Consider the following 22,276-nt stretch of genomic DNA (forward strand, 5'->3'; position numbering starts at 1 on the left):
TTTACTTTTTCCTAGTTTACCTATTGTAAATTCAAAATCTTCAGTCTTAAAGCTCCACTATTATAACATTAAGAACAAAATAAGGTTGGGGGGACTGAAATTCGACCAGTCTCTTGCCATACTGCTCGCAGTGGACTGGTGCAACCACTACAGAACTGGAAATACTGGAAATGACTTTGTATTCTGGGATTACACAAGTATATGCCAGGAATTTGTGTCAGTAATAGAGAGACAGAACTTGCCATTGACTTCGAGAAAGCAGCCCACAAAGATTTAGTAGGTTCTAGAAGATCTGTGGCATCCAGCAACAGTTAAGTAATGAAGAAGACTGATCAGGAAATCAGATTTAAGAATCCTCAGATAATAAAGTAAAAATCACAGATTATAATTCAATTTAATTTTCCGCTAAGCAAAATAAAAAATTGGAAATTTTAACATGGGGTTAAGGTAGAAGCTGAAATATAATAAATTAACATGAAAAATCAAATATTTAAAAATGAATGCAAATTTGAAAACAATATGGGATTTCGGGTGGGCTGGCCTGATGGATACAGAACTGGGTTGGTCATAAAGACAGAAAGTAACTGTGGAAGGGAGTTTTGCGGAATGGAAATTGGTAGCTAGCGGTGTTCCGTAGGGATCAGTGCTGGGACATCTGTTGTTTGTAGTATATATAAATGATCTGGAGGAAAATGTGGGTGGTCTAAATTGTAGGTTTGCGGCTGACACGAAGATTGATGGAGTTGCCGATAGTGCCGGGGATTGTCAGAGGATACAACAGCATATTGATAGATTGGAGACTTGTGCACAGAAATGGCAGATGGAGTTTAATCTGGACAATGTAAAGTGATGCATTTTAGAAGATCAAGTTTAGGTGTGAATTATACTGTAAATGGCAGAACTCTAAAGAACATGAACTTACAGAGGGATCTGGGCACGGAGGTCCACAGTTCCCCAAAGTGGCAACGCAGGTGGCCAAGGTAATTAAGAAGGCATATGGCATGCTTGCCTTCATCGATTGGGGCATTGAGTACAAGAGTTGGGAAATGTTGCAGCAATATATAGTTAGGCTGCATTTGGAGTATTGCGTGCAGTTCTGGTCACCTCGTTATCAGGAGGACGTGGAAGCTTTGGAGAGAGTGCAAAGAAGGTTCACCAGGATGTTGCCTGGTCTCGAGGGTGTTGGCTATGAGGAGAGGTTAAATAAACTAGGATTGTTTTCACTGGAAAGACGGAGGCTGAGGGGAAACCTGATAGAGGTTTACAAAATTATGAGAGGCAGAGACAGGGTGAATAGTCAGAGGCTTTTCTTAGGGGGAGGTTTTTCACGCAGAGAGTGGTGGGTGCCTGGATGCACTGCCAGAGGAGCTGGTGGAGCAGGCACATCAGCAACAATTAAGAAGTATCTGGATAGGTACATGAATAGGAAGGGAAAAGAGGGATATGGACTAAGGGCAGAAGGCTTTTTTTAGTTTAGTTAGGCAATCATGATTGGCACAGGCTTGGAGGGCTAAAGGGCCTGTTCCTGTTTCTTTGTTCTTTGTATACTATGAGGGAATGACACTGCAGACTTATAAAATTAGCTTCTTGGCATCAGTGAGGTTGTTCAGCAGTAATTATGATTTCAAACATCATTAAAAGCTCAGTTGCACTACATTGAACAAAATTTAACATTTTGAATGATTTTTACAGTAAGAATAATGTGTAAAAAGTTGAAATTCATGTCAAATCACTGACTTTGTATTGATTCCACACCTGCAAAGACTGAAACAGCATATCCTATGAAAGAATCGCATTTCCACATTTAATTGCTTGTGTGTAGATGTCAGAAGCTGCTGTAACTTTTACACAGTAATGATGATGAGTGCAGACATTTTGTAATGCTGTAAAATCCATCAAATTAAATTTCATGCCAATATTTTATTACCTGTAGTAGTGTACATGCACCCCAAAGTCCATTTGCCTGTAAGGAAAGTTGTTTTCTACTGAAACTAGTGCTAGTGGCTAAATTGTGGTCACTTTAGTCACACTTACTAGTCAGCAATTTCAATTGGATAATACTGCACTAAATCACAAAACTGTTTCTGAAATGCTGTGTTTAAAAAGAACAGGTTTTCTCCCTTCTCTGGCTCACAAGATTGATTCCAGAGATGAGAAAGGTTTGTCTTATGAAGAGAGATTGGGCACTTTAGGCCTACACTCCCTGGAGTTTAGAAGCATGAGAGAAGATCTAATTGAAGTGAACAAAATTATAAGGGGGAATTGCAAAGTGGATGTGGAGAGGATGTTTCCTCTTGTAGGTAATCTAGAACAAGAGGTCATAGTTTTAGGATAAGGGGTAGCAGATTTAAAACAGAGATGATGAAAAATTGCTTCTCACAAAGAATCATGATTGGCACAGGCTTGGTGGGCTAAAGGGCCTGTTCCTCTGCTTTACTTTACTTTGTTCTTTGTATATTATGAGGGAATGACACTGCACACTTATAAAATTTGTTTATCGGTGCCAGTGAGGTTGTTCAGCAGTAATTATGATTTGTAGAATTCACTACCTCAGAGCATGGTGGATGCCAGGACATTTTGTAAATTTAAGGAATTGGTGGATAGATATTTGATTTGATTTGATTTTTTATTGTCATATCTATTAACATACAGTGAAAAGTATTGTTTCTTGCGCGCTATACAGACAAAACATACCGTTCATAGAGAAGGAAACGAGAGAGTGCAGAATGTAGTGTTACAGTCATAGCTAGGGTGTAGTTTAAAAGAGTTAGAATGAAGTTTCAGAAGCATAGAACGAGAGTAAAAGGTAGAATTAGAAGGTATGCGGGGCACAGCTTGCAAGAAGTCGCCTCGCTCTGGTGCCATCTTGGACTGGATATTTAATTAGAAAAGGTTTGAAGGGCTATGGTGAATGGGCAGGAAAGTGGAGTTCAGGCCAAGATTTCTTTATTCATTTGTGGGACATGGGAGTCACTGGCTATCCAGCATTTATTGCCCATCTCTAGTTGCCCTTGAACTGAGTGTCTTACTTGGCCATTTCAGAGGGCAGTTGAGAGTCAACCACATTGCTGTGGGTCTGGAGTCACATGTAGGCCAGACCAGATAAGGATGCCAGATTTCCTTCCCTAAAAGACATTGGTGAACCAGATGGGTTTTTCCGACAATTGACAATGGATCCACAGTCATCAGTAGATTCTTAATTCCAGATATTTTTTAATGAATTCAGATTCCACCTTCTGCCATGGCAGGATTCGAACCCAGGTCCCTAGAACATTAGCTAAATTTCTGGATTAAGAGTCGAGTGATAATACCACTAGGCCATCGTCTCCTCAAGATGAGATCAGCCATGGTCATATTAAATGGCGGAGCAGGCTTGAGGGGTTAAATTGCCTACTCCTGCAATTAGTTCTCATGTTCTTTTTCATTCATGTTGCCCAACCTCCCTCTCATGTCCCCTTTCCTCTCCACCCCTTTTCTTCCCATCTCCTCATCCCTTCCACTGGCCAGTTTCTTTAGTGCTATAAATAGAATGTAGCATTACAATCATTTTCGAGATAAATTCTACTAAGCCTGCAGAGCAGTGGAAAGGATATAGCAGGACTCAAGTAGGAGTCAGGAGGAGCAAAATGAGGATAGGAGGCAGGGATGGAATCACAACTTTGAATCCTGATACCCAAAGACAGGAACATTGATACAAGGACACATCTTGTGGTGGCATCTGGCATAATGGTGGGTGTTGTCTATGAACATTAGGCAAGCAGAAGTGAATGGCGGCAGTGTTGAAGAAAGTTACATAAAAAACATATGTAGTTAAATTTAAATTAAACTTAGCCTTAGAAAATAAGAGTTTAAAAATGTATCTGGAAGTCATGAATATCCTGAAACACTGCCAAAGACACTTGGAGGTATCAAAGATAAGTAGACAACAGTCAATGGACAATAGTCAGGGGAACAGACAGGTGTTTCTGTGGCTGGAAATGGGACTCGAGAATGGTGTTGCCTCCTTGGTGGAAGGTCCTGGATGTCTCTGAGTGGGTACAGGGCATCCTGAAACGGGAGGGTAAACGGACAGATGTCATTGTCCACATTGGCACTAATGACATAGGCAGGAAGAGGGAAGAGGTCCTGCAAAGACAATTCAAGGATTTAGGTTGGGAGCTTAAGACCAGGACCTCTAGGATAGTAATCTCAGGATTATTCCCTGTGCCACGTGCTACTGAGGCTTGGAACAGGAACATATGGCTAAAAAGCTGGTGTAAGAGGGAAGGCTTTAGATATATGGATGACTGGGATGACTTCTGGCGAAGGTGGGAGCTGTAAAAGCAGGATGGCTTGCACCTGAACTGGAGGGGCACCAATATCCTGGGCAGGAGGTTTGCTAGTGCTGTTCCGGAGGATTTAAACTAGAGTGGCAGGGGGCTGGGAACCGGAACAGCAGGTCAGTAAGTGTAGAGACTGGAGAAGAAAATGAGACTGAGATAAACATAGCACAGAGTAAGAGCAGGCAGAGGGAAGCCGCAGGGCTCAGCGGGGCTGGAAGTCTGGAATGCATTTGCTTCAATGCAAGAAGTATAACAAATAGACAGACAAACTGAGAGCCTGGATTACTGCACGGAATTATGATGTTATTGCAATTACAGAGACATGGTTAAAGGAGGGACAGGACTGGCAGCTTAACATTCCAGGATATCGTTGTTTTAGATGGGACAGATGGGGAAGCAAAAGGGGGGGAGGGGGATTTGCATTGCTGATTAGGGAGCACATCACAGCTGTGATGAGGGAGGACACATTGGAGGGATCTTGCAGTGAGGCATTATGGGTGGAGCTCAGGAATATGAAGGGTAAAATCACAATGTTGGAAGTGTACTATAGACCTCCCAACAGCCCACAGGAGAAAGAGGAGCAGTTGTATAAGTTGGACAAGTTGGGCTGAAGGGCCTGTTTCCATGCTGTAAACCTCTATGGTCAGACTGAAAGGTGTGAAAAAAGCAGGGTAGTTGTGGTGGATGACTTTAACTTCCCCCATATTGACTGGGAGTCCCTTACAGTAAGGGGCTCAGATGGGGAGCAATTTGTTAGATGTGTCCAGGAGAGCTTTTTGATACGGTATGTTGACAATCCAACCAGGGAGGGGGCCATACTACACTTGGTATTGGGGAATGAGCTGGACCAGGTGATTGATGTTTCAGTGGGGGAGCACTGTGGGCTTAGCGACCATAATTCCATAAGACTTGGGTTGTCATGGATTAGGACAAGAGTGGCCCTCGGGTGAGGGTGCTTAATTGGGTGAGGGCCAAATACATCCAAATTAGACTGGAACTGGGGAATGTGGATTGGGAGCGGCTATTTGAGGGCAAATCCACGTTTAACATGTGGGAAGCTTTTAAAAGAGCCAGTTGATTGAAGTGCAGGGCAGGCATGTCCCCGCAAAAATGAAGGATAGAAATGGCAGGATTCGGGAACCATGGATAACAAGGGGAATTGTAAGCTTAGTCAAAAGGAAAAAGGAAGCATACGATAGGTAGAGGCATCTAAAAACTGACAAAGCTCTTGAGGAGTATAATGAAAGTAGGAAGGAACTTAAACGTGGAATTAGGGGGGCTAAAAGGGGCCATGAAATGTCTTTAGCAAACAAGGTTAAGGAGAATCCCAAGGATTAGGAGCAAGAGGGTCGCAAGAGAAAGAGTAGGCCCATTCAAGGACAATGGAGGGAAGTTATGTGTGGAGGCCACAGGAAGTGGTGAGATCTTTAATGAGTACTTTGTATCGGTATTCACCAAGGAGAAGGACATGACGGATGTTGAGATCAGGGATAGATGCGTGAATGCTCTAGAGAATGTCAATATATCGAAGAAGGAAGTGTTGGATGTCCTAAATTGCATTAAGATAGACAAGTCCCCTGGGCCGGATGGGATCTATCCCATGTTACGGCGGGAGGCAAGGGAAGAAATAGCTGGGGCCTTAATAAATATCTTCACATCCTCTTTGACCACAGGTGAGGTTCCAGAGGACTGGAGAATAGTCAATGTTGTTCTCTTGAATCATAGAAATCATAGAAACCCTACAGTACAGAAAGAGGCCATTCGGCCCATCGAGTCCACACTGACCACAATCCCACCCAGGCCCCACCCCCATATCCCTACATATTTTACGCACGAATCCCTCTAACCTACGCATCTCAGGACACTAAGGAGCAATTTTTAGCATGGCCAATCAACCTAACCCGCACATCTTTGGACTGTGGGAGGAAACCGGAGCACCCGGAGGAAACCCACGCAGACACGAGGAGAATGTGCAAACTCCACACAGACAGTGACCCAAGCCGGGAATCGAACCCAGGTCCCTGGAGCTGTGAAGCAGCAGTGCTAACCACTGTTCTACCATGCCGCCCATATTGTGCTACCGTGCCGCCCATGCTTAAGACAGGAAGGAGGGATAATCCAGGAAATTAAAGGCCGGTGAGCCTGATGTCAGTGGTGGGGAAGCTTTTGGAGAAAATACTGAGGGACAGGATATATGCACGTTCGGAAGAAAATGGACTAACTAGTGACAGGCAGCATGGTTTTGTACAGGGATGGTCATGTCTCACCAACTTGATCGAGGTTTTTGAAGAGGTGACAAATATAATTGATGAGGGCAGGGCTGTGGATGTAGTTCACACGGACTTTAGTAAGGCATATGACAAGGTCCCACATGGCAGACTGGTACAAAAACTAAAATCATGTGGGATTCGGGGTGGGCTAGCTAGATGAATACAGAACTGGTTTGGTCATAGTAGACAGAGGGTAGCAATGGAAGGGTGTTTTTCAGAATGGAGATCTGTAGCTAGTGGTGTTCTGCAGAGATCAGTGCTGGGACCTCTGTTGTTTGTAGTATATATAAAGGATCTGGAGGAAAATGTGGGTGGTCTAATGAGCAAGTTTGTGGATGACAAGAAGATTGGTGGGGTTGATGATAGTAGAAGAAATCATAGAAACCCTACAGTACAGAAAGAGGCCATTCGGCCCATCGAGTCTACACCGACCACAATCCCACCCAGGCCCTACCCCCATATCCCTACATATTTTACCCGCTAATCTCTCTAATCTACGCATCCCAGGACACTAAGGGGCAATTTTAGCATGGCCAATCAACCTAACCCGCACATCTTTGGACTTTGGACTGTGGGAGGAAACCGGAGCACCTGGAGGAAACCCACGCAGACACGAGGAGAATGTGCAAACTCCACACAGACAGTGACCCAAGCCGGGAATCGAACGCAGGTAGTGCTGGGGATTGTCAAAGGGAAGATAGATAGATTGGGGACTTGGAAACAGAAATGACGGTGGAGTTTAATCTGGACAAATGCGAGGTGATGCATTTTGGAGGATCAAATTCAGGTGTGAATTATACTGTAAATGGCAGAACCCTTAGGAACATTAACATACAGAAGGATCTGGACGTGCAGGTCCACAGTTCCCTAAAAGTGGCAACACAGGTGGTCAAGGTGATTAAGAAGGCATATGACATGCTTTCCTTCATCAGCTGGGGCACTGAGTACTAGAGTTGGCAAACCCTGTTACAGCTATATAAAACCTTGGTTAGGCCGCATTTGGAGTATTGCGTGCAGTTCTGGTTGCCACACTACCAAAAGGACGTGAAGCTTTGGAGAGAGTCCAAAGAAGGTTCACCAGGATGTTGCTTGGTCTCGAGGGTGTAGGCTATGAGGAAAGGTTGAATAAACTCGGATTGTTTTCACTGAAAAGACGGAGGTTGAGGGGAGACCTGATAGAGGTCTACAAAATTATGAGAGGCATAGACCGGGTGGATGGTCAGAGGCTTTTTCCCAGGGTGGAAGTGTCAATTACAAGGGGGCACAAGTTCAAGGTGAGAGAGGGAAAGTTTAAGGGAGATGTGCAGGGGAAGTTATTCATGTAGAGAGTGGGGAGTGCCCGGAATGTTCTGCCTGAGGAGTTGGTGGAAGCAGGCACATTAGCAATATTTAAGAGGCATCTGGTTGGGAACATGAATAGGGAGGGAAAAGAGGATACTGTCCAAGTAAGGGCAGAAGGTTTTTTTAAAGTTTAGTTAGGGCATCATGATCAGCATAGGCTTGGAGGGCCAAAAGGCCTGTTCCTGTGCTGTACTTTTCTTTGTTCTTTGTTTGTACACCCTCATCCAACCAGACCTGAATATGCCACATCCAACTACTTACTCACCCATGTACCCATTCACTCACACACCAATGCACTCATCCCTAGTCATTCATTGAATGACAGGACCTTTAAATATTTAGCAAAACATGGCCACTAGTTCATATAAAGGGGGGGAGGGGGTGTCCCCCCCACCCCACCCCATGACTCTACTGTGATCCGGTGAAGCTTTCCAGGGGATGCTGCATGTTTCTCTAACACCTGTGATTGGAAGATCTCAGAAGTAAAGGGCAGTAGTGTTACGTCAGAAAATTATTTGAGGGCAGCAGCTATGTATGCAGCACACTGAATTAGAGTATGATTCAGGCCGGTGTTGAGTTAAAAAAACAACTTCATAGAATTCCTACAATGCAGAAGGAGGCCATTTGACCCATCAAGCCTGCACTGACAACAATCCCACCCAGGCCCTATCCCCGTAACCCCACACATTTACCCTGCTAGACCCTCTGACACTAAGGGGCAATTTAGCATGGTCAATCAACCTAACCTGCACATCTTTGGACTATGGGAGGAAACCGGAGCACTCGGAGGAAACCCATGCAGACCTGGGGAGAATGTACAAACTCCATACTGACAGTCACCCAAGGCTGGAATTGAAAGGCAGCAGTGCCAACCACTGTGCCACCATGCCACCTTTCAAATTGAATGATCGAGGAGAGTATACTATGAAAGAAATCGCTAACTACAATTAAATTCTAATAATCACAGCAGACAAATCGTTATACTGCCTCAATGCTGTCCTCCTGGAATTAGAATTGGATTTTGACATTTTAGCTTCACTATGATAATACCCTGCTTCAAAAATGTGACAATTATTACAAGCATCTGACTTGAAGCCCTTGCAATTTTTGATATAGAACTCTTAATTGCACATTCATGGTTTAACAAAAAAAATCACAAAACTTTAACTTACCCTGATTTCATTTTAGTTAATATAACTCTGTAGATGTAACTCAATGGGGACCGTTTCCTTTGCCCCACGGAAAGAATTGTAGGGTGAATGGTGGCAACAACATATCCTTTCCTGTAATACCCTTCCAATTTAGAATTAAGGTCCAGGAGAGAGGAGATCTTGATAACATCTGGATTCGAAGAACCTATAATGTTAGGAACAAAAGATGGGCAAGTGAGCACTCATTAAAGGTGAACACAGTTTGGATTCAGCTTGCATCCTAATTCCTAAAATATGAAACACGTGGACTATTAATTTCCATCTGGCAGAAGCATGCCTCTGAGTCTATATTCATTTACGATATAACAATCATATCACCACAAAGTTACTGTTATGTTTGTGAAGGAATCTGCAGTTTGGGGGACCAGTGGGGAAGAGTGTGCAAACTGTTATCTAAACAGATGACATGACAAAACGTTTTGCTGGATGCACTCACCCTGGTTTCAAAGGCTGATTTTTTTGAGTCAGACCCTAAATGAAAGGAAAACTAAATCTAATTTCTAGGAAAGCTGAATCTTCAGGTTTCTATAGAAACCAAATCTTCAGGTTTCTTGGGAAACGGAATCTTCAAGTTTCTAAGGAAGCCGAAACTTCAGATTTTAGGGGAAACTGAAACTGGTTGAAACCACCTGAAAAGTCACCTGAACATTCATCACCCAATGGTGCAGTGCAGGATGGTTGAAGAAAAGGAAGGCTGGATCCATAGAAATCATAGAAACCCTACAGCGCAGAAGGAGGCCATTCGGCCCATCGAGTCTGCACCGACCACAATCCCACCCAGGCCCCACCCCCACATATTTACCCGCTAATCCCTCTAATCTACACATCCCAGGACTCTAAGGGTCAATTTTTAACCTGGCCAATCAACCTAACCTGCACATCTTTGGACTGTGGGAGGAAACCGGAGCACCCGGGGGAAACCCACGCAGACACGAGGAGAATGTGCAAACTCCACACAGACAGGAGCTGGCAACAGGAACCTGTCGCTGTTTTTGTTGCTCAAAGATAGTTACCGACCAAACTTGACCATATAGTGCAAAGTGTTGCCACTGAGGGTTGGGATAAAGGTAATACTGTGGATCTACACCATCAAGACTGTCATGAGCAAAACTGAGGAGGTTCTGGACAGGCGAACGATTTTGGTGAAGACTGTGCCCATGGAACTCAGGTTGATTGTAAGCTGCTATCACAAGAACACAAGAAATAGAAGCAGGAGAGGCCACGAGGCCCTTCAAGCCTGCCCCGCCATCCAATATGATCATGGCTGATCTATGCTGGCCTCAACTCCTTTTCTGTACCATTTCCCCATAGCCATCTATTCCTTTATCCTATCAAATATTTATCCACCTCCACATTAAATATTTCTAATGATCCAGCCTTCACCGCCCTTTGGGGCAGAGAATTCCAGAGATTCACCACCCTCTGCAAGAAGAAATTTTTACGCACCTAATTTTAAAGGACCGGCCCTTTATCTTGTAGTTATGTCTCCTTGTTCGAGATTCTCCCATTCGTGAAAACATCCCACCATCTACCCTGTCAAGTCCCTTCATGATCTTATATGTTTGAGTAAGGTCACGCCTCACTTTTCTAAACATCAAGGAATACAGATCCAAGCTATTTAATCTCTCTTGACAGGTCAACCCTCTCATCCCAGGAACTACCCTGGTGAATGTCCTTTGGACTGACTCCAATGCTATTATATCCTTTTTATGGTAAGGGAACCAAAACTGTATGGAGTATTCCAGGTGAGGCCTCACCAACACCCTGTACAATTGCAACAAAACCTCCTTATTTTTAAACTCCAACTCTTTTGCAATAAAGGCCAAAATGCCCTTTGCCTTCTTAACTACCTGTTGGATCTGCTTGATAGCTTTTTGTGATTCATGCACTAGGACACCCAAGTCCCTCTGTACTTCTCTCACCTGCTGTCTCTCTCCATTTAGATAATAATCTGCCTTTTGATTCTTCCTACCAAAGTGCATGACCTCACACTTCCCACATTAAACTCCATTTGTCAGGTTTTCACCCAGTCACCCAATCTATCTATATCCCATTGCAGAATCACAATATCCTCATCACAATATGCCCTTCCACCTATTTTCGTATCATTGGCAAATTTGGAACCCTTACATTCTGTTCCTTCCTCCAGATTATGAATGTAAATAGTGAACAATTGCGGGTCAAGAACTGATCTCTGCAGTACAGCTCTAGTTACATTTTTGTACTCTGAAAAGGACCCATTTATTCCAACTCTCTGTTTTCTATTCGACAGCCAGTTTCCAATTCATGCTAACACATTTCCTCCAATTCCATGGGCTTTTGTCTCCGGGCCTTGAGGGGAGACTGTCCTAGGCCAGAAAGGGGCTTCTGATGGAGGCCTCTCCTCCCCCACCCACACACATGCCCCTATCAACCCGAGATGTAGGTTTAGTCATTTTTCTTACTCCCGATCTGTCATTCATCCACCAGTCTAATAATTGAGGCTGGTTGGAAATAGGCCCTTTTAGTGGCAATTAAATGACCACCTATGGGTCTTAACTGGGAGAAGGGCAGGCTCCCCCCACTCCTGAGCTACTGCCTGGGGTCCTGCCCACTCCACCTTAAAATTGTTTCTGGGGTGGCGTGGGCAGTTTCATGCTGTCCCCGCCTTAAAACCCACTGCTGCAGGGGGAGGGGTTGTGGAGGGTGGAGTATAAAATTCTTGCCATAGAAATATGGGAAAGAGCAGCATGAGTCGACCATTTGGCTCCTGGTGAATGCTTCACCTTTCACCTTGATCGGGCGAGTTTTCCTCAATATCCCTATCTCCTTTAACATCTTTATCAGCCTAATTGAGCATACATAATGACAGAGCCCCCCCTGCCCTATGGGATGGAGACTACCAACATCCACCATCCTCCGTGCAGAAATTCCTATACATCTCAATCCTAGGTGGCCAGCGTATTACTCTGATACACTCTCCATGCATGCGATCACTGGTGTGGACACATAATTCGGAGAGAATCAGGAAACGCAATATTCTCTGGAGAGATCGTATTTCCTGATTTTCCATGTCCCTTGCCAGCAGTGTCACGAGATTCACACCCACAAAGGGACACACGCCCACGGACACATAGATTTCAATGTATTCATATATCATTAATGGTCCTCCTCACATGATTCCCTCCTCACTAAATATTCATACCGTGTCGACGTGATGTCACATTGGCAAAGTTCACAACAGGTTTGGTGAAAGGAGGGACAGTCAAAAGGATCTCTTCGGGGGAGCAGACGTAAGTATAGCCTCGGGGGTGTAGAGGGGGAAGAGGTTCATAGTTGGTCACTGCCCTGGCATTGCCCCCTGGCACAGGCGATCCTAGTTGGGAGCCTCATGGAGGTGTGGTGGGAGGGGGATAATAGGCACTGAGGGGGGTTGGGAATGTTGGTGATGATGTAGGGGGGAATGGGAATATTGATTGGTGATTGTGGGATGGGAGTGAGAGAGTCCTAGATACCTCCATGGTGGTGGTGGGGGTGGTTGGGGGGGGGGGGGGGGCGGGGTGGCGAGGTGGGTGCAGTGAACTTCTTGTTCTGATTGGGTGCCAACCCGGCTATAGTGATGCCGTAAACCATGCCCATTCTTTCTTTCAATCACGTGACTCAAAATCTGAGAGAAAGCTGGTCTTTGGAGATGGAGAGCTTCACTCCAATTTTCTGTCTGAGCCTGAGAAAGTTTGGTAAGGTTCCCTAATGACTCCTGATTCCGAGCACCCCAGCCATGGGAAACATTCTTCATGCATACAGCCTGCAGAGCCCTGGAAAAGTTTTCATGCTTCTCATAAATAGCCTCTCAGTCCTCTGCACTCTCAGAATGCATGTCATTCTCCTTACTGTCTCCTCATAGGATAATCCCACAGTCCCTGGAATCAACCTGGTGAACCTTCGTTGCAATTCCTTGATGGGAGGTCTAGCTTTTGCTAGGTAAGGAGACTTACAGGAGACAAAACTCCAGGTGAGGTATCAGAAGGGCTGTAGTTAACTGCTGCTAGAGCTTTTCAATCCTGCACTCAATCTCTCTTATAATCAAGGCTAACTTGCCATTGCCCCCTTACTTGCTGGCCACATCTGCATGTTTGCTCACAGTTACTTGTGAATAAGGACAACTAGGTCCATTTGGCCATCTTGATTTCTCATTATCTAGGAAGGACTCTGGTTTTCTATTCCTCAGCCTACAATGGAGGGCCTCACACTTTTGACCCTCATACTCCATTCCTGGCCACTCACTTAGCCTGTCTAGCTCCCTTGAGGTCACTTTGCATCCTCCTCACAAGTTACATCAAGGCAGGGCATGCAATGACCTGGCTGCAAACGCTGCACAGACAGCATTCTCTGAGGGCTCAAAACCAGGTAAACAAATTCTGCAGGTTGCCTGACATATGCCTCAGCCTCATATCATGAGCACTGGCCAAGGCTTAAACCTATTCATGTTGATGATGATGTGAGACAATAGATGATGTATTGATAGAACCGCATCATTGGAATCTGTGAACCAAGTGCAATGCCCTTAAATCCCTCATGTGCACTGCAGCAACTAGCAGCAGAATGATAATATAGCAAACCTGAACGCAGTGCAATTAATTGTAGACTGATTTGTATAATCATTGGGCACCAGTGTCACCTGTGCACCTTCAAAATTTCTTCATTTGTTTCCATTGCTATGCCTAAATGAAGCCCTGACATCCACAGCTGAGGTGAAGACAGACTGCAGGCTGCTATTTCCTGTTGACTGTGATGACTTTGGGGGCCCAAGGTTTAGAGGACCCTGGCCTGCTGAAGGTCGCCTGCACAGAATCAGGTGCATTCTCCTCGCCCGACCTACTTGAGGCAATGCGGTTACTGGTAGGGAGGAGAATGAGTGGCAGAGCAACCTTAGAGTTACTTGGGATGAGGCCCCCAAGATGCCTGGCTGTGTCTCCTCCTCCCTGTCGGTGCACAATGGTACCTCCCTGACTTTTTGAGGAGAAGGAACACCTGAAAGGAAGGTCAAGGTGCTTTGTCCTCCTCTCACCTTGCCATTGACACATAGCTAGAGGAATGCAGTGCACGCCCGAGTGCATATCCAGTAGCCACTTGTACTGCTGGACCTGGGTCTCCAAGGCAACCACTATCCTTTACAAGGAGGCAGCCAAGTGCTTGCATGCTGAAGCCATGACAGCAAACAGAATAGCTCAAGTCTGTGCATGGCCTTTGGTATCGCTGCCTGATGTTCCCCTGCCTGTCTGCATCTCCAGCAGGTCTCCAGTGGCTGAATCCTGAGGCTTGTCATCTGCATGGGGCTCAGCAGGGGCCTGGTCTCCAGCAGCCTTTTGAATGTCAGAGACCTGACTGTCACATCCTCTGCTAGCTGTGAACCCATGTCAGTGATGCGCTCACCAGATTGTGACTGAGCCTAATCTAGAACGTATACACACTGCGGTGAAAGTCTCTGTGTTGGTGGAGGGTGCAGATGAATGCCTTGATGGTACACCCCTTGAGGGTCCTTGCTCTTCCTATTCAGATGTGGGGATGGGGTGGCTTGAAGGACAGGGGCCTCTTATGCCTGAAGTGGGAATGGGTTCCAGAGGCAGCATTGAAGAAAATAAAGAATCAATTCAGAAGATATGTATAAAGCATTTACTTCTTCATGTCCAGCTGAAAGGAGCAGACTGGAGGCATTCTTGCTAGATGGCTGGACAAGTCCAATCTCCCAGCACAGACCCAGTCATTTTTTTCTCCTCCCAGCTCCGCAGCCTCTTCCTCAAACAGGGTTAAAATCCTGATGTCAGGCATTTCTCCCCCTATCTGTGCACATTGTGTTTATTGTACATGTTCTTCTGCAGACAGGGAGGAGCATTGAGAGACATGGGCATGGATACATGAGCAGTTTCACAACATTTATATTCCCCTGTGGCCCCCACAGCTGTGTTTGCCTAACTTGTGAGAAGAATCTGCTCTGAGGAATTTGAAAAGTTAAAGCTGTTGAATAAAAGCTGTTCTTGTTTTGGCAAAGACTTAAACTGAATAAAAAATGGCATGCATCATAACTTCTGTATAATTGAGATAATCTCTGTCCTGTTCAAAAAATAAACCACTTTTTGCCTTTGCCCTTGTCCCATTCACACTTTGCTCAGAACCCATTACATCTCTAACTTTTCCTAGTCTTGGTGAAAGGTCACAGATCTGAAATGTTAATTTCGTTTCTCCCCACAGATGGTGCCTAGCCTGTTGAGTATTTCTCAGCATTTTCTGTTTTATTTTAAATCCCTGCACAGGTGTGAGACCTACTAAAAATATTTGGAGTATTACATTCAGCCCAGATAATGTATCTGATGAAAATGCCCATCACTTAACCTCCTTTGTGACAACTCTCCACAGTCGCAAACTTACAATGTTTCATGACCTGATGAGTGTGACACTGCATCGAGTAGACGGTGGCACTTACAGCAGGTCGTTCATCCCCTTGCAGCACCGGAGTCAGGTTCTCTGGTGATCCCTACAAGTGTTGACCTATATTGCTACTTCCATCCAGGCCGCCTTAGTCTGGTGGGTGGCCTCCTGCTGTCACCCTTAGGAAAGAGAATATCTCTCTCTCTCCTTTCCCGGACAGCTTGGAGGTGAACCAGTCTGCAGTGAAGTGAATGGAGGCCACATGATGTCTGGTGTCAGACATCTCTCTTTGAATGGGCGGTGGTGGGGGGGGGGGGGGGGGGGGGGGAGAGAGAGAGAGAGAGAGAGAGAGAGAGGGTGTCAACCTCCAAAGGTGGTGCTTGATGATGAAGTGAGCCATTCTTTGATTGCAGACAATGAATTACCTGCTTGGATGTCCCTTAGATATGGTGCCCCGTCTTCAAACCTGTAAAGTAGCAGGAGCAGCATAGATTTGCTGCCCTCCTGCTTCAAGATTTGTCAGGTTATCCACTTTGTTAGCAATAATAGGACAGCAGATTATTATTTGAATGGATGTAAATTGAGAGAGGTGGATACTCAACGAGACCTTGGTGTTCTTGTGCATCAGTTGCTGAAGGTAAGTGTGCATGTAAAGCAGGCAGTAAAGAAGGCAAATGGTATTTGGCCTTCATAGCAAAAAGATTTGAGTATTGGGATAGGGAAGTTTTGCTGCAATTGTATAGGGTGTTGATGAGGCCACACCTGGAGTATTGTGTGCAGTTTTGGTGTCCTTATCTGAGGACGGAAGTCCTTGCCATAGAGAGAGTACAGTGAAGGTTTACCAGGCTGATTTCTGGAATGGCAGGTCTGTCATATGAGGAGAGACTAAATTGGTTAGGATTATATTCACTAGGGTTTAGAAGACCGAGAGGGGATCTCATAGAAACTTATAAAATTCTAACAGGGTTAGACAGGGTAGATTCAGAAAGAATGTTCCTAATGGTGGGAGAGTCCAGAACTAGGGGTCATAGTTTAAGGATAAGGGGTAAACCTTTTAGGGCTGAGGTGAGGATAAATTTCTTCACCCAGAGGGTGGTGAATGTGTGGAATTCACTACTACAGAATGTAGTTGAGGCCAAAACGTTATATGATTTCAAGAAGAAACTCATCATGATCTGTAGTCCTAAACTCAGTTTGTGTCTTTATATGCCCTGTTTGTGAACAGAACTCCCACTTACCTGATGAAGGAGCAGCGCTCCGAAAGCTAGTGGTTTGTGCTACCAAATAAACCTGTTGGACTCTAACCTGGTGTTGTGAGACTTCTTACTGTGTTTACCCCAGTCCAAAGCCGGCATCTCCACATCATGGCTACCATCGACACCGCAAACTGCCGGCTCCAGGTGGAGAGGATCTCCAAGATGGTCGCACATATCGACACAGACATCAAGTTTCTACAAAGATGCAAGAAAGCAGACAAGATACCGAAAGGACTACAGATCACGATGAGTTTGTGTCTTTATATGCCCTATTTGTGAACAGAACTCCCACTTATCTGATGAAGGAGCAGCGCTCCGAAAGCTAGTGGCTTGTGCTACCAAATAAACCTGTTGGACTTTAACCTGGTGTTGTGAGACTTCTTACTCTATTTAGAAAGCCCAGGGTTCTGTATGCTTTATTAACCATTTTCTCAAACTGCCATGCCACCTTCAATGTTTTGTGCCCATATACCCCATATCCCCCTGCTATTTCACCCCCTTTAAAATTGTATCCTTTAAGTTATATTGCCTCTCTTCCTCCTTCCTACCAAAATGAATTACCCACGCTTCATTGCATTTAATTTCATCTGCCACATGTCTGCCCATTTCACCTTCTCTTGAAGTTCATCACAATCCTCACATTACTTCCAAGAAATCTCTATAAATGCTGCTGAATATGAAGAAATAGAAATGTAAACATAGAAACATAGAAACCCTACAGTGCAGTAGTAAAGAAAGACAAAAATTTGGAGCTACTTTTGTCAGGGCAAAAATTAAATGCTTATTCAATGAGAGGTACCCATGGGAAAATAAAGGGCAGATTAGATTGAAACCGACTTTCCAGTGATTGAGGGGTCTACAATAAGATACACAGGTATCAGATTAAATGTGATACATAGGATTGACTGCAAGAAAATCTTCCTTGCACAGAGGATTGTGAGACTGTGGAATGCACTACTACTGGAATTAGTGGATAGACTGGGAGGCGGGAAGGCTGGTAAAATGGTGTATGAAGCCACTGGGAAGCCATTTTGTCATGAGTAGGAAAGGTGGTAGACAGCTGGCCTGGAGCCCAATTGATCTACTAAAGTGGCTCCTCCCATCTCTGTGGCATTTTACCAGTTGCAGAGGCACTCATTGCCTCCTGAGGAGACCATCGGGTGAACTTTGGTGACCTCCCAGCTGATTCCGGTATGGGAGGATGGGAGAGGGGTTTTCCTTTTGGGATAGTCAATGGTCCAAGGAGGAGCACTGGAGTAGCATGGATGCTGCCCAGAGCAACCTGCATCCACCTTGCTGGGGCCTGCCTTACTTTACCTTACTTTGAGGATACATGCCCATTGATGCATCCTCATCTTCCAGTTGTAGCCCCAGCAGTGGCCGCCACTAATGGTGCTGCTGAACTCATATCCCTCTGATTTCAGAAGCTCTCAGGGACAGGCCACGTATAAGGAGGATGTGCAGGATATTCTGGAGGGTCTGAAAATAGATAAATCCCCTGGTCCGGATGGGATTTATCCAAGGATTCTCTGGGAGGCAAGAGAAGTGATTGCAGAGCCTCTGGCTCTGATCTTCAGGTCGTCGTTGGCCTCTGGTATAGTACCAGAAGATTGGAGGTTAGCGAATGTTGTCCCATTGTTTAAGAAGGGGAACAGAGACTTCCCCGGGAATTATAGACCGGTGAGTCTCACTTCTGTTGTCGGCAAGATGTTGGAAAAAATTATAAGGGATAGGATTTATAGTTATTTGGAGAGTAATGAATTGATAGGTGATAGTCAGCATGGTTTTGTGGCAGGTAGGTCGTGCCTTACTAACCTTATTGAGTTTTTTGAGAAAGTGACCAAGGAGGTGGATGGGGGCAAGGCAGTGGACGTGGTATATATGGATTTTAGTAAGGCGTTTGATAAGGTTCACCATGGTAGGCTTCTGCAGAAAATGCAGATGTATGGGATTGGGGGTGATCTAGGAAATTGGATCAGGAATTGGCTAGCGGATAGGAAACAGAGGGTGGTGGTTGATAGTAAATATTCATCATGGAGTGCGGTTACAAGTGGTGTACCTCAGGGATCTGTTTTGGGGCCACTGCTGTTTGTAATATTTATTAATGATCTGGATGAGGGTATAGTTGGGTGGATTAGCAAATTTGCTGATGACACCAAAGTCGGTGGTGTGGTAGACAGTGAGGAAGGGTGTCGTAGTTTGCAGGAAGACTTAGACAGGTTGCAAAGTTGGGCCGAGAGGTGGCGGATGGAGTTTAATGCGGAGAAGTGTGAGGTAATTCACTTTGGTAGGAATAACAGATGTGTTGAGTATAGGGCTAACGGGAGGACTTTGAATAGTGTGGAGGAGCAGAGGGATCTAGGTGTATGTGTGCATAGATCCCTGAAAGTTGGGAATCAAGTAGATAAGGTTGTTAAGAAGGCATATGGTGTCTTGGCGTTTATTGGTAGGGGGATTGAATTTAGGAGTCGTAGCGTTATGTTGCAACTGTACACAACTCTGGTGCGGCCGCACTTGGAGTACTGTGTGCAGTTCTGGTCCCCACATTACAGGAAGGATGTGGAGGCTTTGGAGAGGGTGCAGAGGAGGTTTACCAGGATGTTGCCTGGTATGGAGGGGAGATCCTATGAGGAGAGGCTGAGGGATTTGGGATTGTTTTCGCTGGAAAGGCGGCGGCTAAGAGGGGATCTTATTGAAACATATAAGATGATTAGAGGTTTAGATAGGGTGGATAGTGATAGCCTTTTTCCTCTGATGGAGAAATCCAGCATGAGGGGGCATGGCTTTAAATTGAGGGGGGGTAGTTATAGAACCGATGTCAGGGGTAGGTTCTTTACCCAGAGGGTGGTGAGGGATTGGAATGCCCTGCCAGCATCAGTAGTAAATGCGCCTAGTTTGGGGGCATTTAAGAGATCCGTAGATAGGTTCATGGACGAAAAGAAATTGGTTTAGGTTGGAGGGTCACAGTTTTTTTTTTTTTATTTTTATTTTTTTATTTTTTATTTATTTTTTTATTTTTTTTTTAACTGGTCGGTGCAACATCGTGGGCCGAAGGGCCTGTTCTGCGCTGTAATGTTCTATGTTCTATGTTCTATGTTCTACTTAATATGGTGGCAGCCAATTAATTGTTTACAACCAGCAAAATTCAGCTGAAGTTCCCACTTCCTGCTGAATCAATGTCACCAACCTTTGGCCTTGCCGACAGGGTCTCTGCAAAATTCAGCTAGATAACAATATTTAATAAGCTAGATTGTTGAAGGAAAGAAGGCTAAAAGCAAAAGGAGCACAGCATAGCTACCACATATGTGGAGAATCAATAGCAACACAACCTGTTTCTGTGTTGTAATTTCTATGAAATCTGTGTTCTGTCAATAGTATTTTATTTGTCTTCCAGGCAGACCAGCAGCAGAACAGCATTGATTGTTGTTACACTGAACTCCACAGTCTAAATACTGCAGCCTCCCACATAAGACAGCTAACATAGCAATGAACAGCTTAATGAGAAAAACATAAGTGGTTCCAAAAATATGCATGGCAGTAATTGCATGGCGTCCCTGTGGCTGTGCAGGACATGAGCATATTCGCTGTATATTGATTGTGTTCTAAATAAATAGGTGGTGGGCATTAATGAGAGATTTACTTTAACCCCGATAAAGGACACTGCATCAGGCATTTGACGTGGAGGGTGTCACGTGCAGCAGTCCTGTGCACTAGGTGGTTACAGTTTTTCACCGATTTCCTGTAATTTATGCAGCCTGCAGGAGTCTGTGTTTCACAGTTAGGTTCAGTGTGACAGGTTGCAGTCCTTCTTCAATTACTGGAAGGGGCTGCTTCTCAGTTTCAAGAGGGCCATTCATCCTGACTGTCTGCCTCTCTTCCATGGCTGTAGCTACATCTGTGTCTGGGTGACCCCTGGAGAGGGAGCATGCAGTGTCCACCAATAATCTTGAAGCCTTCCACAACCAATGGGTGGTGGGGCTGGAGTGGCTCTGGTGTGCACCATCACATTTTAATTGAAGTTAATCACGGCGATTCTCCCAAAAAGATTCTAAGTGTTGAATTCACATAAAAACTGGAGCAAATCCCTCTGGTTTTTTCAGCGGGAGTTTAAAAAAGAATCTCTCACACTCTGTGCATTGCAGAGTGCACCAGTCTGATTCATGTTAAAATGCTGGGAACGGGGTTGATCTGTCATTGCTGAGATTGGCGCATGTGCAGTGGCCCTGTCTGCTGGCCTCCCGATTGCTGGCCAGCCATGACCCCCTATCGCTGCCCCCCACACCCCGCCCCCCCCCCCACAGCCCGATCGTTGACCCCCCAAATGCCCAGGCCAGCCTCGACCCCCTCCCCCACAGCCCCGATCGCCCCCCCCCCCCGGCAGCCTGACAACCTCCCCACAGTCCTGACATGCCCTCCTGCAGCCCCGACCCCCCAGCAGGCTGACCCCCCACCCCGATGGCCAGCCCCGATCGCTGGCCGCCCTCCTTCTGTCACTCAGCTCAAATGCAGAGTGGCAGTGGGATCCCCCACCCCACAGATCACCTCCACCCCCCCCCCCCCCGAGGCCCTGCCCCCATTAGGCCCTGCCTCTTTGGCACTGCCCTATGCCTGGTGGGCAGTGCCAAGATGTCCCCTGGGCATTGGCACTTTGCCCCTTGGGCAGTGACAGATGGCTGACCCTCTGGGTGGCCTTGATTGCCCCTTCTTCACTCCAGCGGGGTCAGGTCACGAGCTCCCTGCAAGTGGGGAACTATATTAAACGCCGCTGGAGTGAACCACTCCTGACGAGGTGGGGTGAAGAGGCTAGTGGCCCAGAGATTTCAGCCCCAGGCCCGCTAATGCTATTTAAAATATATTTAAATTACCGTCTGCATACATTATGCAGCCATCAGCATGGAGCTGACGGCGGCAGAAATTTGCTGGGAGATGCGCAGAGGCCCAGATATCCAGTGCGAATCATGCAAATCAGCCACCGCTAGAGTCTCCCGTCCCGCTGCACTAAAAAAGCAGCGCAGTGGGATGGGAGAATCGCCCCCCATATGTTTTCTTTTAAAGTTTTTTGTTTTTTATTGCAGTGAGGGGGGGGGGGGGTCTCATAGTAACCTACAACATTCTAACAGCACTAGACAGGGTAGATGCAAGAAAGTTGTCCCCAATGGTGGGGGTGTCCAGAACCAAGGATCACAGTCTGAGGACACAGCTTAGACTGTTTAGGACAGAGCTGAGGAGAAATTTCTTCACCCAGAGAGTGGTCAACCTGTGGAATCCACAACCACAGGAAGTAGTTGAAGCCCAAAACATTGTATGTTTTTTTGGAAGCAGTTCGAAATAGCTCAAGGCGAAGGGGTCAAAGAATATTGGCAGCGGGGGGGGGGGAATCAGGCTATTGAACTGGACGATCAGCCATGATCATAATGAATGGAACACCAGGATCAAAAGGCTGAATGGCCTCCTCCTGCTCCTATTTTCTA

At 45.6% G+C, this 22,276-nt stretch overlaps 1 protein-coding gene across 1 annotated transcript in view; it reads right to left on the minus strand.

The window, feature by feature from the left end:
• Positions 1-22,276, minus strand: part of rftn2 (raftlin family member 2) — a 131,178-nt gene that overhangs the window by 99,675 nt on the left and 9,227 nt on the right. The window contains exon 2 of the mRNA XM_078229231.1: positions 9,106-9,289. Within this exon, the coding sequence (XP_078085357.1) occupies positions 9,106-9,289 (184 nt within the window). The remainder of the gene's footprint in view (positions 1-9,105; positions 9,290-22,276) is intronic.

Source organism: Mustelus asterias, chromosome 14, assembly GCF_964213995.1.
Source record: "Mustelus asterias chromosome 14, sMusAst1.hap1.1, whole genome shotgun sequence".
Classification (NCBI taxonomy): domain Eukaryota; kingdom Metazoa; phylum Chordata; class Chondrichthyes; order Carcharhiniformes; family Triakidae; genus Mustelus; species Mustelus asterias.